Raw genomic sequence first — 19,485 nt, 5'->3', positions numbered from 1 at the left:
AACCATCTAGTATAAATAGAGCCTAACAGTAACCATCCAGTCTATATATAGAGCCAAACAATAACTATCCAGTCTATACATAACCTAACAGTAACCATCCAATCTATACATAACCTAACAGTAACCATCCAGTCTATACATAACCTAACATTAACCATCCAATCTATACATAACCTAACAGTAACCATCCAGTCGATACATAACCTAACAGTAACCAGCCAGTCTATACATAACCTAACAGTAACCACCCAGTCTATACATAACCTAACAGTAACCATCCAGTCTATACATAACCTAACAGTAACCATCTAGTATATATATATAGAGCCTAACAGTAACCATCCAGTCTATATATAGAGCCAAACAGTAACTATCCAGTCTATACATAACCTAACATTAACCATCCAATCTATACATAACCTAACATTAACCATCCAATCTATACATAACCTAACATTAACCATCCAATCTATACATAACCTAACAGTAACCATCCAGTCGATACATAACCTAACAGTAACCAGCCAGTCTATACACAGCCTAACAGTAACCATCCAGTCTATACATAACCTAACAGTAACCATCCAGTCTATATATATAGCCTAACAGTAACCATCCAGTCTATACATAGAGCCTAACAGTAACCATCCAGTCTATACATAGAGCCTAACAGTAACCATCCAGTCTATACACAGCCTAACAGTAACCATCCAGTCTATACATAACCTAACAGTAACCATCCAGTCTATATATAGTGCCTAACAGTAACCATCCAGTCTATATATAGTGCCTAACAGTAACCATCCAGTCTATATATAGAGCCTAACAGTAACCATCCAGTCTATATATAGAGCCTAACAGTAACCATCCAGTCTATATATAGAGCCTAACAGTAACCATCCAGTCTATACATAACTTAACAGTAACCATCCAGTCTATATATAGAGCCTAACAGTAACCATCCAGTCTATACCTAACCTAACTGTAACCATCCAGTCTATACATAACCTAAAAGTAACCATCCAGTCTATATATAGAGCCTAACAGTAACCATCCAGTCTATATATAGAGCCTGACAGTAACCATCCAGTCTATACATAACCTAACAGTAACCATCCAGTCTATACATAACCTAACAGTAACCATCCACTGAGTCTATGAGTCAGTGACAGCTTTAGATGAAATCTGTTTTGGAGTACAACCTCTAAGATGAGTTTAATGCACATGAGGCAGAGGACAAGTCTAGGCCTGTGTTCCTCGCATTCATTGATTTAGTGTAATAATGATAGTGAGAGACAGCAAGGCAATACCAACGGCTCAATTCTGATAGTGAGAGAGAGCAGGCAACACCAACGGCTCAATTCTGATAGTGAGAGACGGCAGGGAATACCAACGGCTCAATAGTGATAGTGAGAGACAGCAAGGCAATACCAACGGCTCAATTATGATAGTGAGAGAGAGCAGGCAATACCAACGGCTCAATTCTGATAGTGAGAGAGAGCAGGCAACACCAATGGCTCAATTCTGATAGTGAGAGACGGCAGGGAATACCAACGGCTCAATAGTGATAGTGAGAGACAGCAAGGCAACACCAATGGCTCAATTCTGATAGTGAGAGACAGCAGGCAATACCAACGGCTCAATTCTGAGCAGCTCAGCTCCCTCCCCCGTCTCTATTTACCCCCATTAGTACACAATGTCAACATGATTACAATGAGAATGACATGACAATCTAACTAGACAAACTGAACCAGAGTACATTGTAAGGCTTTGGTTCCCTCCCAAATGTTGTTCAGTCTCTGCTCATTGATTTTCATTTTGAAACCCTAAAACAGACACGTGTTGGTGGAGCTGTGAGCGTCCCATCAGAAAGGATATGAGTGTACTAAAACCTTTATTGATGCTCTTCTAACAGGATGAAAGGGGTTAAAAATATAGAGTGCAGACGTGGCACTAAATCGGAAGATGGCCTTCCCTTTGTTCAGTACTATAAATGTCTGTGGAGAAACAGGAAGCGAGAGAGACAAAGAGAGAGAGGAAGAACGTGAGAGACAGAGGGGGTGAGGGAAATTGAAAGAGACAGAGAGATGCATCATGGTTAAGGGCAATATGGCATGGCAATAAATATGTACAATAAACTTGCAGTGGCAACAACCACACACGACAGTACATCCACGCACACACACATACACATACGCACACACACACACACACACACACGCACGCACACACACCCAAACACATACACACACACAAACAAACAAAATCACTGATTACATTGCAAGTCCCCCATGCTGGTACTCTCTGCTCTGTAAAATGTCTTTACACTCAAAGTGTGTCCGATGTAGGGTTGCATAACTTTCCCAAAAAGCCCATCTTTTCCAGAAATACTACATTTCCTGCCTATTCCATCCTGATTCCGGGAATGTTTACAACAGGGATTCGTGGAAAACCTGGGAATTTGGGGAAATTTACCAGAATTTTGCAACCCTAGTCCAATGTATTTAGACCTCAAAACAGACTCATCCCAAGCCTTCATCCACATCCCAAGCCTTCATAGTCATCTGAAAACATCTCTTAAACTGTAGTTCATATATTACCAGCAGGTTTATCCACTCTCTCATAGTCTGTCGGTGTTGGCTTGCATAGACCTATTGGATTATCAAATGGCCTGGGCCAGTTAAGGTAAACAATAAGAGGTTGTTTTGGTTTGGTTTATTTGTTCCATTCCTCTACAAAACCTTTGGGAAATTAGCAGGAGCTCTTATCCTCTGGAGGAGAGGTAGGAGAAAGAGAGTGAGAAAGAGAAAACGAGAGAGAGAGAGAGAAAGAGAGAGAGGGAGCGAGAGAGAGAGAGAGAGAGAAAGAAAGAAAGAAAGACAGAGAGAGGGGAGGGCAGGAGGGATGGGGAGAGAGAGATTGGGGGAGAGTCAGAGAGAGAAAGAGAGAGAGAGAGAGAGAGAGGGGGGGTGCAGGAGTGATGGGGAGAGAGAGATTGAGGGAGAGTCAGAGAGAAAGAGAGCGATAGAGAGAGATAGAGGGAGGGAGGGGGTGTAGGAGGGATGGGGAGAGAGATTGAGGGAGAGAGAGAGGGAGGGGAGGCAGAAACATTCAGGAAGACAGAGGAAAGTGAGGTGAGGACCCACAACTGTATCCAGCTGACATGTCCTCTATCCCCAGAATAACTATCTATCCCCAGAACAACTATCTATCCCCAGAACAACTATCTATCCCCAGAATAACTATCTATCCCCAGAACAACTATCTATCCCCAGAACAACTATCTATCCCCAGAACAACTATCTATCCCCAGGAGAACTCTCTATCCCCAGGAGAACTATCTATCCCCAGAATAACTATCTATCCCCAGGAGAACTATCGATCCCCAGAACAACTATATATCCCCAGAACAACTATCTATCCCCAGGAGAACTATCTATCCCCAGGAGAACTCTCTATCCCCAAGAGAACTCTCTATCCCCAGGAGAACAACTATCTATCCCCAGGAGAACTATCTATCCCCAGGAGAACTATCGATCCCCAGGAGAACAACTATCTATCCCCAGGATAATTATCTTTCCCCAGGAGAACTATCTATCTATCCCCAAGAGAACTCTCTATCCCCAGGAGAACAACTATCTATCCCCAGGAGAATAACTATCTATCCCCAGAATAACTCTCTATCCCCAGGAGAACTCTCTATCCCCAGGAGAACAACTATCTATCCCCAGGATAACTATCTATCCCCAGGAGAACTATCGATCCACAGGAGAACTATCTATCCCCAGAATAACTATCTATCCCCAGAATAACTATCTATCCCCAGAATAACTATCTATCCCCAGGAGAACTAGCTATCCCCAGGAGAACTAGCTATCCCCAGGAGAACTAGCTATCCCCAGAATAACTATATATCCCTAGGAGATCTATCTATCTCCGGGAGAACTATATATTCCCAGAATAACTATATATCCCTAGGAGAACTATCTATCCCCAGGAGAACTAGCTATCACCAGGAGAACTAGCTCTTCAGCCTCCCTCTGTATCCTCCAGCAAACCAAAGCTCCAGACTGATGAATTTTGAAAGGCCAATTTTAAAACTGAGCACCTTAAAACCAGTACTCTAGCCTCTGTCCTTTTCACATACTGTACCGGTACAATTTCCACTCCCTGGGAAACTGATTAAATCAAATCAAATGTTATTTCCTCAATTGCTACATACTCAAATCACTTAAATCCAACTGATGCCACACCAACTACAGCCATAGCTGTCAGTTCAATTTGTTTACCCACCAGCTTAAAAGCTTATTATTCACATCCTGGAATACACGTTTTTCTCATCTACAGTCCTACAGTACCCCCAGGGTTGCACATTCTTGTTCCAGCCCAGCACTAACACACTTAATTCAACTTATCAAGCGGCTTGACGATAAGTCGAGTAGTTCAATATGGATGTGCTGGTGCTGGAACAAAAATGTGCCACTCTGGGAGGTATACTGTAATGCATACTGTATAGAATGACTTGATGAGGCACCCTCCAGTCTACACAGTGGGGGGGGGACAAACCCATTTCAAAACTCTTTTTAAGGAAGAAGGACTGTGTGAGAAACAAAATGGTGCCAACAGTAAACCATCATCTGTCTGTCTGTCTGTCTGTCTGTCTGTCTGTCTGTCTGTCTGTCTGTCTGTCTGTCTGTCTGTCTGTCTGTCTGTCTGTCTGTCTGTTTCTCTTTCTGTCTGTCTGTCTGCCTGATCCTTCTATTCGTAAATCAGTCCTACCTTTTGCATCCTAAGAACACACATATGTGCAGACGAGCGCACATGCACGTACACACACACACACACATCCTGAATCAGCACCCCAAACAGGCCCAGTCACAGGGCCCAAAAATGGGTATGGGGAATCCTTTCAACCTGCCTCAAAGGCCACAGCCAGTTTCCATTAGGACGGATGACACACACACACACACACACACACACACTCACATACGCACACACGCACACACACCATTTCAGAGGCTTTATATAAGGAGGGTCACTGTGAGTACACCAGAGATGTGTTTCAGAAGGGGAAATTGGTTCAGATGAATAAAAGCACACAGGAAGATGTTCCAGTAATTGGACTGGTACTAAAGAGGAAATCCTTCAAGGAGGTCCAATAGACAAAGGAAGCGATGTCAGTGATGATATAAGAAGTGACATGCTCTTAGAAACACATTTAACACAGGCATTCGAACACAAGTATAAGGACCCTTGAGAGAGACACCCACCACCTTACGCTCACACACAAACACACACCCACACAGCCCCTCTCATTCTCCCACCAACCATCACCCCCCAGTGCTCACTCTCTGGTTCTTGAAGTAGAATGGGTCAAAGTCATCCAGTGGGACTCCCACCAGGCCGGCGGGGATGTCGCCGAAGATGCGTGGCAGCTGTTTGCCGGCCTCCAGGTCGGCCCGGGGCCGGGGCAGCTCCACGTCTCCCAGGTCCTCTTGGTAGTGCTTGGTACGCCGGGCCTCCTCCTCAGCGATCCGCTGCTCCACGGCAGCCAGGGACTCCCGGGTGAACCGGTGCAAGCTGTCAGGACCTGGTGGTAGCAGCAGGGTGGCCATCTTCTCATCCTGAGTCACCTGTCCTAGGGTTGACTTCACCAGCTACCAGGGAGGGAGAGGGGAAGGAAAGAGAGAGATAGAGAGAGGGAGAGTAGCGAGTAGGGAGGAGGTGATAGGGAGAGGGAGTAGGGAGGGGGAGATAGAAAGAGACAGAGAGAGGTAATCAACAGGGCAGTCACACAGGGGTATCACTCCTAAATGCAGACCTGAGTTAACATAGACATCGTTCCTGCAGTCAAATAACCAAATCGCCCTCTAGTGGCCTCATGGGTGGAATGTTATTCATATTTTTCATAACTTCATAATAAAGAAACATTAAAAAAAGAAACGTAAAAAATCTGGTGTTTCTATGTAAAACGCTTGTATTATATGTCAGTCTTTTGTGATGTACAGTCCAGTCGGAAACTATTCAGACCCCTTGAATTTTTACATTTTGGTACATTACAGCCGTATTTTTAATGGATTAAGTCGTTTTTCCCCTCATCAATATACACACAATACCCCATAATGACAGAGCAAAAACTGGTTTCTAGACATTTCTCCAAATTCATAAAAAAATATACATTTTACGTAAGCATTCAGACACTTTACTCAGTACTTTGTTGAAGCACCTTTGGCAGCGATTACAGCCTCGAGTCTTATGGGGTATGATTCTACAAGCTTGGCACACCTGTATCTGGAAAGTTTCTCCCATTCTTCTTGGTGGTTCCAAATTTCTTCCATTTAAGAATGATGGAGGCCTCTGTGTTCTTGGGGACATTCAAATGTTTTGGTGCCCTTCCCCAGATCTGTGCCTCGACACAATCCTGTGTCAGAGCTCTACGGACAATTCCTTCAACCTCATGGCTTATGTTTTTGCTTATATAGACTGGTGTGTGCCTGTCCAAATCATGTCCAATTTATCACAATCAAGGTGTAGAAACATCTCAAGGATGATCAATGGAAACAGGATGCACCTGAGCTCAATTTCAAGTCTCATAGCAAAGGGTCTGAATACTTATGTAAATAAGGTATCTGTTTTTTCTTTGTAATACGCTTGTAAAAATTTCAAAAAATACAGTTTCTGCTTTGTCATTATGGAGTATTTTGTGTAGATTGATGAGAAAAATGTTTTATTAAATCCATTTTAGAATAAGGCTGTAACGTAACAAAATGTGGAAAAAGTCAAGGGGTCTGAATACTTTTCGAATGCACTGTGTACAAAATGTAATATTGGGATGCAAACTCAAAACATAATACATTTTCAACTCTGTATCTGTCTTATTTTCTTTAAGCTCGTAACCATGTGTGTGAGGTGAATACTTTTGTTTCAAAGTAGACTTGTTTAAGACTATCAAGAAACACTGTGTGACCCTGATTCAGCCCACTGCAGCGAAATTTCCTATTTGGTTGCTATTGTAATGTACAGATAGACCAAGCTTGGGGGGGTTATCATAACGAAACGGTTGTCATTGTCATTGATATTGCCTCCCCTTCACTCTCATCATCACTTCAGCCGAGGACAGTTATTCTGTCGCCAAAATAGATTGTGCCACTATTGTGTTATGCGTGGTGTGGGTGTGTAATGGTGTGTGTGTTTGTGTGCGTGTGCGTGAATGCCTGTACGCGTGTTTGTGTGGGTGCACAAACTTCCGTGCACAAACAGACCATGCCATCTGTTTTGTACTCTAATTGAATGATCGGACAGGCCTCATTTTTCATCCATTCATGCGTTTCTTCACGTTATTCCTTGTGAGAGTCCACATCAAAAGAGCACCTGATGTCCCATTACCTCAGCTTACAACCCCAGTCCATCAGAGTCTGGAGACTTATACAGTCTTTCAACCAGGTAGCAATCTGCTCACTAGAGAATAAAATATCGAAATAATCACTGTAGCCACTTTAGACCTGTCTAAGGCCTTACCTATACCATTCCATATTAATGCAGGCTCAGAAGATGGACAACTTCATTGAAAATATAGACTATTTGGTAACACATCCCATGAATAACCTTTTCATATAATGCGAACACATTCATAACGTCTTACACAACATAGGTGACAATAACTGCTCATAAAGTGTTACTGAATGTTTTTAATCAGAAATCACTGTCTGGGTCAATAACCCCATGAAAAAAAGTATAAAATGCAGTACTTCAATGAGTGTCAACCGTACATTAAGATATTATACATGTTATACAATATTTCAGGCCTGACCTGCATCAAATCCTATGACATAAATATCCCCTCGTGTTTTGCAGCTTTATAAACAGGTTAAATCAATCTGTGTGTGATTCCATGGCCTTTGTGAGGCCCACTGCGCCTGCACACCATGCATGTGAAGTCTCGCCTTTTACTTCCATACCATTTCAGCTATTTACTGCCCCGGACCCTGATGCAACGGACATTGTGTAGGGCTGAACAAAACGCCAGTACGCTTGGCTTGCTTTTCTCTCTCTCGCAGCATATTCTCAACCAACTTTGCTCCCGCCTTTGCTTTGACAGAATTCTGCCTATCTCATGTGTCCATGTTTTCACAACCAGCACCGGTTATTCCCATGTTTCTTTTTGATACCCATTTTTATAACCTATATAATTATCTTAGTAACCACCAGTACAGGATTCATGTGTATTTGGGAAAATATTAGAGATAAAGATCATTCAAAGAGTTAATCATGTATTGTTGTGTGTCATAAATGAATAAATGAAATTGTTACGCGTGAGCATATAGAGTGTACATCAATGGACGCCTCAGCTTCTAATGCTTTGTAGTTATGGAGCCCAGAGATGCTATCTGAAGAGACAAGACACCTAACGGAGCGAAGAGAAAAGGCACCCCCAGACTTGGATATCCTGATAACACATCAACATTGTTGCAGAATGACTGTAAATGACTTATTTACATTCTCCTGTTGTTTCTCAGGTCTACATTTAGAAGAACAAATCCTAGCGGGTTCTTTGGCTGTCCGCATAGGATATCCTCTTTTGGTTCCAGGTTGAACCCTTTTAGTTTGTAGAAAGACCTGTAGTCTAGTGACCTGTAGTCTAGCACCATATAGTTTAGCACCCTGTAGTTTGGTGACCTGTAGTCTAGTGACCTGTAGTCTAGCACCCTATAGTTTAGTACCCTGTAGTCTAGTGACCTGTAGTCTAGTGACCTGTAGTCTAGCACCCAATAGTCTAGCACCCTGTAGTTTAATACCCTGTAGTCTAGTGACCTGTAGTCTAGTGACCTGTAGTCTGGTGACCTGTAGTCTGGTGACCTGTAGTCTAGCACCCTGTAGTCTAGTGACATGTAATCTGGTGATCTGTAGTCTAGCACCCTGTAGTCTAACACCCTGTAATTTAACACCCAGTAGTCTGGTGACCTGTAGTCTAGCACCCTGTAGTCTAACACCCTGTAGTCTAGCACCCTGTAGTCTAGACACCTGTAGTCTAGCACCCTGTAGTCTAGCACCCTGTAGTCTGACACAATGTAGTCTAACACCCTGTAAATATACACCCTGTAATTTAACACCCAGTAGTCTAGTGAGCTGTAGTCTAACACCCTGTAGTCTAACACCCTGTAATTTAACACCCAGGAGTCTGGTGACCTGTAGTCTAACACCCTGTAGTGTAACACCCTGTAATTTAACACCCAGTAGTCTGGTGACCTGTAGTCTAATACCCTGTAGTCTAACACCCTGTAGTTTAACACCCAGTAGTCTAGTGACCTGTAGTCTAACACCCTGTAGTCTAGTGACCTGTAGTCTAACTCCCTGTATTCTAGCACCCTGTAGTCTAGCACCCTGTAGTCTTGCACCCTGTATTATTGCACCCTGTAGTCTAGCACCCTGTAGTCTAGCACCCTGTAGTCTTGCACCCTGTAGTATTGCACCTTGTAGTCTAGCACCCTGTAGTCTAGCACCCTGTAGTCTTGCACCCTGTAGTATTGCACCCTGTAGCCTAGCACCCTGTAGTCTAGCACCCTGTAGTCTTGCACCCTGTAATATTGCACCCTGTAGTCTAGCACCCTGTAGTATTGCACCCTGTAGTCTAGCACCCTGTAGTATTGCACCCTGAAGTATTGGACCCTGTAGTCTAGCACCCTGTAGTCTAGCACCCTGTAGTATTGCACACTGTAGTCTAGAACCCTGTAGTCTAGCACCCTGTAATATTGCACCCTGTAGTCTAGCACCCTGTAGTATTGCACCCTGTAGTCTAGCACTCTGTAGTCTTGCACCCTGTAGTATTGCACCCTGTAGTATTGCATCCTGTAGTCTAGCACTCTGTAGTCTAGCACCCTGTAGTATTGCACCCTGTAGTCTAGCACCCTGTAGTCTAGCACCCTGTAGTATTGCACCCTGTAGTATTGCACCCCGTAGTATTGTACCCCGTAGTCTTGTACCCTGTAGTGTTGCACCCTGTAGTCTAGCACCCTGTAGTATTGCACCCTGTAGTCTAGCACCCTGTAGTATTGCACCCTGTAGTCTAGCACCCTTTAGTATTGCACCCTGTAGTCTAGCACTCTGTAGTCTTGCACCTTGTAGGACCAGCACTCAGCATTTCTGGAGTTAATGAAATGTAAAGGACAGCTTGTCAGGCTTGACCAAGAGCCCGTTTAGGCAAATGCAATTCCCTCCAAAAATAGGGTTGATCCACTAAAGTGCACTATGTAGGTCACTAGGGGTATTGAACAAGTTAAATGGGCCTCGGATTCATTTCAAAGGCTGGCTGCCTGCGCCACTCGGGTACTTTCAGCTGCAGCACTTGGGCGCAGGCGTCTAAAGAGAATACTGAACAAAAGGGAGAGGGGGGAGATAGGGTTTACCTGAGGATAGGAACATGTAGCTTGTGGCCCTGATGTTGATGGTTTAGAACAGCTTGCCTATTGCACACACACACACACACACACACACACACACACACACACACACACACACACACACACACACACACACACATGTTCTCCCTGTTTCTTTCTCTCTCTCTCTCTCTCTCTCTCTCTCTAGAATTAGGAATCATGTTAGCTGCACTTCTATCCGAAATGTTATGAACATTGAAAACACCCTAGCTAACACACCCTGACATTGAACACACCCTAGCAATTGTTCCATAACCCAGGGAATCCCTATTAAATCAGAAATTAACCTCAGACATAAATTCATTATTTATATAATCATTATTTGAACATGCTGTCCCATCGAGGTCAAAATAACACTTTTGCAAGGGAGACCTGGCCCCTAACTTCAGCGCTCGGGTCAAGCCCACCACCCCACTACCCCACAAACCCTCTGCCCTCACCCCAAACTCGCCTAGCCTGAGACTGGGGATTGACCTGGTATCCCTTTGGGAAATCAGCAATAAAGAGCAACACATGGAGGAGCAGTGTACCAGCGGTGCCAGAGGCTGTCAGCCTAGGGCCCAGTCAGGGCCTCGAACCCGGATATCCAGCTAAAGCTTAGAGTCACTTGACAGGCTGTCAGCATTATTCATCTAGGTGTCCTATTAGACCATTACAACTGGGATGTAAGAAGAGTCATCAGCCTGAGGGGACTGAATGGGCCTGTAGCATGACTCGTCTTTAGACCTTTGGTCATTCACGCTTCACCATCGTATGGTAGCCTGGATGGGGATGAAGATAAGAACCATTATTTGTAGCGTTATTGTGCAATTGCCAATTTATTCTAGGATTCAAACAGAGTAAACCACTCCAGATATCTCTTGAGATGGATGGGCAATGGACAGAGGCTTGGGTGCATGTGCGTGCACGCATCACATTCTCACACTCACATACCACGGTCAACAGAGACAGACAGAGAAGGTATTCTTCATCATAAGTGTGTGGTGCACCTCTAACCCTGATGCTCAGTTTTCAGAGAAACCAGTGATTAGGAAAAACACTGAGCCATTCGTGGCTGTAAATCAGCCCACAAAATACAGGCGTGGTTGAATTGATTCCATAGTCACTGTGATGAGGGGAAAAGGGGATTATGGTTCATCAATGTTGCCGACGTCTTAACCGACGGCTTCTTCATCATCAGTTAGTTATAATTGAGACCTTATGTCCCTAGAGGATTACAGCTTGTCTTTAATCTATCTCCGTTCTTTCAAGACACACACACACACACACACACACACACAAACTGCATACACACAGATACACACAAATGCATGCACAGTGCATACACACCCTGACCCTCCCCCCAAAAACGTTACATGCTTCATTAACAAGGGGATGGAGGCAAAAACACGTTCATCAATGACTGATGACCCCCTCGTGACAGATTATTAATTTGGGCAAGACAACTGCACCCGCACTGAACCCTCTGTCTAATCAACTCCCTTGCTTTGACCACAGGGGAAGAGAAGAAAAGAGGGGAGGAGAGGAAAAGATGAGAATTCAGAGTAAATTAAGAAATAAAGAGGCTTGAAGGGCAACCTGGCCTCAGAGCCATACGAAACATACTTTACGTATTTCTGAGCACCTCCAAGAATTATAATACCTACGAATAGTAGGTAGTTACTTTAGACAGATACAAAAGAAGGGAGGTTGGTCGCGGAGGATGGGTGGGTGTAATTCGTGACCATCTAGCAATCCAAAGGTTGAGTGTTCTTGTCGCGGACAAATATAGCATTTTAGCTAACATTTCCCCTAACCCTTATTCTAAACTTAACCCAATTCACCTAACCTGCTACGTAAATTCACCTAACCATTGTCATTAGTTACACTAACCGCCAACGTAAACTCTCCCTGTAATTCTTCTTGGTTGTTATGACGCAACAAGCAACCTGGTCTCAGAGAAAGCTATAATACTATACGCCCTCCAAGACATATGATAAGTGACTTCATCCAAATCATATGCTATTGTACGACCAGGGAAGAGGTAAAATACTATACACTAAGTACACCAAACATTAGCAACACCTTCCTATTTTTGAGATGCCCCCCACCCCTTTTCCCCTCAGAACAGCCTCAATTCACCAGGACATGGACTCTACAAGGTGTTTTTTATTTTTTATTTTTTTATTTTACCTTTATTTAACCAGGCAAGTCAGTTAAGAACAAATTCTTATTTTCAATGACAGCCTGGGAACAGTGGGTTAACTGCCTGTTCAGGGGCAGAACGACCTTGTCAGCTCGGGGGTTTGAACTCACAACCTTCCGGTTACTAGTCCAACGCTCTAACCACTAGGCTACCCTGCCACCCTGAAAGTGTTCCTCAGGGATGCTGGCCCATGTTGACTCCAATGCTTCCCACAGTTCTGTCAAGTTGGCTGGATGTCCTTTGGGTAGTGATACACACAAGAAACTGTTAAGTGTGAAAAACCCAGCAGCATTGCAGTTCTTGACACAAACCGGTGCAACTGGCACCATTTAAAATATTTTGTCTGGCCCATTCACCATCTGAATGGCACACATACACAATCCATTTTTCAATTGTCTAAAGGCTTAAAAATCATTGTCTCCTCTCCTTCGTCTACACTAACTAAAGTGGATTTAACAAGTGACGTCAATATGGGATCATAGCTTTCACCTGGATTCACCTGGTCAGTCTATTTCATGGAAAGAGTTCTTAATGCTTGGTATACTTAGTAACCGTCCTCTAATTCATATGATTTTGTACGACTGCTATTCCTTTCATGACATAACTAACGTAATGGATTTACATACAGATTAAAACGAAATACCCTGAAACCACGTTGTGAATGGGGGGGTTCACGTAGGGGTAGTTGATTTGGGAAGTCAGACTCTCTCAAATTTGGCCTCCGACACCGCTTGTGTGTGCGTTTATAATCACTGTTTGATTATTCAAATGTTACCTTGGTGTTCTTGCCAACATGTTGCCTCATTGTTGATTGTTGATTTGTTTGACAGGGTTTTTTCCTTCTTTTTTCAGCTTGCTTGGTCCCATGAGGCTGTGGGAGGCTGAGTTGCTGTGTAATGATGTGGGAAGATTTTGCCCCACCTCTTTATTCCTTTCCTCTCTGTCTTTCGCAATCCATGACTGTCTCTCTCTTCCCTCTCTCTCTCTCTCTCTCTCTCTCCTCCCCATCTTTCTCTTTCTCTCTCTCTCTCTCTCTCTCTCTCTCTCTCTCTCTCTCCTTTATCTTTTTATCTCTTTCTCCCTCACTCAAGATTTCCCATGGTTTTGAATCAAGATGTCCATGGTGTTTGCTCAAGATGTCCATAGTGTTGGCTCAAGATGTCCATGGTGTTGGCTCAAGATGTCCATGGTGTTGGCTCAAGATGCCCACGTGTTGGCTAAAGATGTACATGGCGTTGGCTCAAGACGTCAATGGTGTTGGCTCAAGATGTCCATGGTGTTAGCTCAAGATGTCAATGTGTACACTACAAGAGGAGATTAGCGAGAAAGGGGGACCCAACTCAATACAGGCCATTCACCAAGGGGACAACTGTGACAAAGTAGGTAGCCACATCTGGCAACTAAATGAACAGGAAACCTAATACTTAAGCTGTGTATTTGAAGAGTGTATTTCATATTTCGCATGCGTATGAGTACCTTCATGTGTGTGTAAAATATTGATGTTATAAGATTTTTAATTCATAGATTTTAGATGTGTATCAAAGTGTTTTTTTTTTGTTGCAAAATGGTATATATCCATTGTTTATCTGGACTGGAATGTTTGTAAATGTTTGTATATTTGGCTGTGATACAGTATGTGGTTGTCTCGCCTAGCAACTGTCTGAGTCACGCTGTGCTAACGTAACATTAGCAGGTTGGTAAGGCTAACATTAACAGGCTAGTAGGGCTAATGTTAGCAGGCTAGTTGGCTTGCAACTGTGCAAGCTAATAAAGTATTCGCTTGTAATTTGGTTTAAAATTTTACTTAAACCAGTAGTCATGAGCGCACACGGTTTGGTTTAATTTGAAGTTAAACATTTTAAGTTATTTCAGTTGGAGTTAACATGATAGGGAATAGGCTGGCTTGCCGGGTCCTCCATATTACATCACAGCCTGGCATTCTTCCGGCATGACTTCGACATTCTTCTGAATTCTGATCAATTTTATGTAATAAAGTGAGGTGTAATTTTGCATTGTGACTTTTGGTGTGTATTCTACTGCATGTTACATGTAGTGATGTTTATGCTACCTACGCTTTAAATATGGGTCAAAAATTATAAAAGATCCTGATCTGTCTTATATTTCTCAGATATAGGACAGACACTTAAAAACAAACTTCCTTTTTTACTATCTGTTTTGCCATGTATGAATCTTTTATTCAATGCGTTTTTATGGGCATGCGAGTAAGCTTTAACTTCCTGACTGATGTCTTGAGATGTTGCTTCAATATATCCACATCATTTTCTTCCTCATGATGCCATCTATTTTGTGAAGTGCACCAGTCCCTCCTGCAGCAAATCACCCCAACAACATGATGCTGCCACCCCCGTGCTTCACGGTTGGGATGGTGTTCTTCGGCTTGCAAGCCTCCTCTTTTCTCCTCCAAACATAACGATGGTCATTATGGCAAAACAGTTCTATTTCTGTTTCATCAGACCAGAGGACATTTCTCCAAAAAGTACGATCTTTGTCCCCATGTTCAGTTGCATACTGTAGTCAGATTTTTTTATGGCGGTTTTGGAGCAGTGGCTTCTTCCTTGCTGAGTGGCCTTTGAGGTTATGTCGATATAGGACTCGTTTTACTATGGATATAGATACTTTTGTACCCATTTCCTCCAGCATCTTCACAAGGTCCTTTGCTGTTGTTCTGGGATTGATTTGCACTTTTCGCACCAAAGTACGTTCATCTCTAGGAGATAGAACACGTCTCCTTCCTGAGCGGTATGACAGCTGCGTGGTCCCATGGTGTTTATCCTTGCGCACTATTGTTTGTGCAGATGAACGTGGTACCTTCAGGCGGTTAGAAATTGCTCCCAAGGATGAACCAGACTTGTGGAGGTCTACAATTTTTTTCTGAGGTCTTGGCTGATTTCTTTTGATTTTCCCATGATGTCAAGCAAAGAGGCACTGAGTTTGAAGGTAGGCCTTGAAATACATCCACAGGTACACTTCCAATTGACAATTAGCCTATCAGAAGCTTCTAAAGCCATGACATAATTTTCTGGAATTTTCCAAGCTGTTTAAGGGCACAGTCAACTTAGTGTATGTAAACTTCTGACCTACTGGAATTGTGATACAGTGAATTATAAGTGAAATAATCTGTCTGTAAACAATTGTTGGAAAGATTACTTGTCTCATGCACAAAGTAGATGTCCTAACCAACTTTCCAAAACTATAGTTTGTTAACGAGACATTTGTGGAGTGGTTGAAAAATGAGTTTTAATGACTCCAACCTAAGTGTATGTAAACTTCCGACTTCAACTGTATATATTCTAACTTTTTTGTTTGTTATACCCACAGGGGTTCTAAATCCATGGTATAACCATCATAAAACAATTCCATATTTTAGTTTAGTAGAACTTTTGAATAATGCGAAAATATGTGTTTTTAATACAATAGGTAGGCTAATGCATACAAAGCAGAGAGAGGACCATTTCCAAAAAATCTGTGGGACAACAAAAATATTTTCATCCCAAAGTCGTCTGTCTGACCGCCCGCTCCCGCCCACAGCATGAAAAATGCAGACCGCACCCCAATGATCTCTGTCGGACACGCAGGTCCTGCAGGCATCCCGCGGGAATGCAGCCCTCTGGTGCAGTCAGTACACAACACTATGCTCATCAGATCATCAGGTTTTAGCAGGATCTTATGCTCATCAGGTCTTAGCAGGATCTTATGCTCAACGTGTCAAAGCAGGATCAGATGGTGCCAGGTGTTCCAGCAGGGTCAGACAGCCAGGGATGACTCGTCCATGAAGCTCAAGTGAATTCTGCCGTATATTAACAATATCAGTGAATGATACAAAAAGTTCCATCTTGAATTGATGGCTAGACCTACAGTAGCTACATGACAGCAGTTTAATCTTAAAGCTACAATCTGGGATCATGGACTAAAAGTAATTTCAATTATTGAACCAGTGATTCTATTCTTGGATAATAAAATGCATAAATGTACACCAAGGTAAATCTTTGTCATGCCTCATTTTAGGGGGATCATGGGTCTCAGCAGGGGCAGGCAGCGAGGGAAGACCAGTCTTTGAGTAGGTGAGGTGTATTTTAGCACACTTTATTCTCTCTGTGCGGCAAACACTGGACACGCCAGATGCTATTTTAGGGCAGTCTGACAAACCTCCAAAGTTGATTTCCAAACTGTATCAAGGGTTGATAGAGGTTTTTCCCGATGACACAAAACATGTCAAACAAAAATGTGAGGAAGACCTGGTAGAAGCTATTGATGTTGATGAATGGATACAGATGTGTTTGAATGCCCAGTCAGGTTCAGTTTAAGATCATCCATATAAAGTACTATATACCAGTGAAACTGAATTACATGCACTCGGAAATGTAATTCCTATGCTGGAGGTGTAAAACACAAAAGGGGACATATAATGAAGGCTGGCTGAATTCTGTCAAAGATGATGTTCTTTTATCTGAGAATGTCTATAGAGTCTCCCTTCTCACAGTTTGTGATTGCTTGGAAATGTTGATACTGGAGACTGTTATATGATGAAACTGTGTAACCAAGCATTCATAGCGGCTAAGAAATGCATTACCATTAATTGGAAGGTTGGGTCCTCCCACAATGTCAAGTTATGTATCACTAGATTTGATTAAGGGTATACTGGGCAAGTTTCATACGTTCTGGAGGCCTCATATGGAATACAGTATGACTTAAGGAGTCTGTATTGAAAACATGCCCAAGACAGGGGAGATACCTCTTTAGGTAATCCCTAGCTGCCGGGCTGTTCAGTCCTAGCCCTTGTGTCACGATCGTCATAATGATGAGACCAAGGCTCAGCGTTAATCGAGTTCCACATACTTTTTAATGAACTGAAACTCACCAAAACAAAACAAAACAACAAACAACCAACCAACCAACCAAACGATACATGACGCTACTAGTGTGCACACAGGCACCTAACTGTAGACAAGATCCCATACCAGAAAGTGGGGAAAAAGGGCTACCTAAATATGATCCCCAATCAGAGACAACGATAAACAATGATTGGGAACCATCAGAGACAGAGATTGGGAACCATAGCAATACTGAACCGCCAAGCTAGGATTTGAGTTCCCTTATGTACAATAGAATGTCACAACAAGACTGATGGAAGCAGTGAGTATTGGTGTAAAACCCACCACCTAAAAAAATGACTCCTGGGAAGGAAAGCCTCTGTTTCACGCCTCACAGACCTCCCTCATTTACTGTTTCACTCACAGGAGTAGGTCAACCAAACGTATAGGCTGACAGGCAGGTTGTGCACTGTGGATGGTGTCACTTGATACACAAACAAAGACTGCACAGTCTTTGTCACCTATTTACTACATTTATGTATGCCTCACTTGCCTTCATGTCTTATGTGATGTCTATGTCTGTTTTGTATGTCAAGTATGCCTCTGTTTTGCTGCAAATAGAGTTTCCCTGTTTACATTTTTTTCCAACTGCTTACATACAAAATCTTTTCATGTCACACGATTTTTGAAACCTCTCACTCAAAGTGCAAAACTACACACTAAATATCCAAAACCATAAGCTATTTCTCAGCGTTTGACTCAGTTGTCAATTGCATAAAACACTTTTTTCAAAACACTACACACAATTATCTACCTAAAACACAAAAATCGAACAGGAAGTGACTTGCTTTCCTTTTCCAAACACAACCAATCAAAATGCTACACTTATTCACCAGGTCACACACACACTCCTCACATGTGCAAACACTAATAGCTTAACTGATCACTAACCAATCACTGCTTTACTGTAGTATAGGCCTATAAATAGGTCAAAGGTTAGATTACCTGTTTTGAACAATGGATGCCAACAATGGACAGAGAGCAAGAGGAGTAGGAGGGAGAGGAAGAGGATGAGGGCAAAGAAGAGAAGGAAGGAGAGCCATCTCTGATGAGATTAGGGCAAAACTTGTTGATCATGTGATCAACCACGGTTTGACCATGAGAGAGGCTGGACTGAGAGTCCATCCCAAATTGAGTCGATTTACAGTGGCGTCCATAATTCGAACATTCAGAAATGAGAACAGGTATGCAACTATCTAATGACTATTTTAGCATTACAGCAATGTACTGTAAAATACGTACGACTGCATAGTATTGCATAAACATTTGTAACTCTCAGCCATCCATTTACTGCACTACATTGAATGAATGAGGTTGGTTATCATGCTGTACTACATTTTTTTGTACAGTATGCTGAACACATACTGTGTTTCTGTACAGAGTGGAAAGGCAAAGACATCATGGAGGACGAGGACGCTTGTTTACAGATGTACAAGAGACTGCAATTATAAATATGGTCTATGTGGGGACATAGAGGTTGCCTCTGTCCAAGGTTGGATACGCCATGCTAGGAGATACTTCCCTCGATGTTTGGCAAGAGAAAACGTATCCTGTGATGTGGACGAAGTATTGTGGCCAGACTCAGGCCGGAGAAGCGAGGAAGCGTAGCTTAGCACTGGTGACCCCCCCTCCCCTACCAATTCCTGGACTGACCCCCCGGGACCCCACACACACAAATTGTGTTCTTTACTGTATTCTAAAGAATATACTTTTGGTTTACATAAATATTTTCTGTTTTTACATTGCATTGGTGTTTACAGTGTACTTGTTACCCCGCTCAGCAGATTACTTTCACTGTAGAACATTGTATTGAAATGTAGATATAAACCTATGAAAGACCAAAGAACTTTAGATTTAGAACAACAGTGTTTACATGGTATAGCCAAAAATGTACTATTATGAAAGCAGGGTTTGCCATTTGATGCAAATGCTTCATTCTGACATGTGTTTATGGCATTTTGAATGCAGTGGT

General features: G+C 42.8%; 1 protein-coding gene across 1 annotated transcript in view; it reads right to left on the bottom strand.

Annotated features, from left to right (window-relative positions):
* Nucleotides 1-19,485, bottom strand: part of scn5lab (sodium channel, voltage gated, type V-like, alpha b) — a 191,241-nt gene that overhangs the window by 152,858 nt on the left and 18,898 nt on the right. Inside the window, exons 2-3 of the mRNA XM_090199463.1 lie at nt 5,349-5,657; nt 1,879-1,997 (exon numbers count right to left, since the gene is read on the bottom strand). Coding sequence (XP_090055589.1) covers nt 1,879-1,997; nt 5,349-5,615 — 386 coding nt within the window. The 5' untranslated portion in view covers nt 5,616-5,657. The remainder of the gene's footprint in view (nt 1-1,878; nt 1,998-5,348; nt 5,658-19,485) is intronic.

Source organism: Oncorhynchus mykiss, chromosome 15 (genome assembly GCF_057628025.1).
Source record: "Oncorhynchus mykiss isolate SJ-2025 chromosome 15, ASM5762802v1, whole genome shotgun sequence".
NCBI classification, from domain to species: Eukaryota; Metazoa; Chordata; class Actinopteri; order Salmoniformes; family Salmonidae; genus Oncorhynchus; species Oncorhynchus mykiss.
This window is presented reverse-complemented; position numbering and strand designations above follow the sequence as displayed.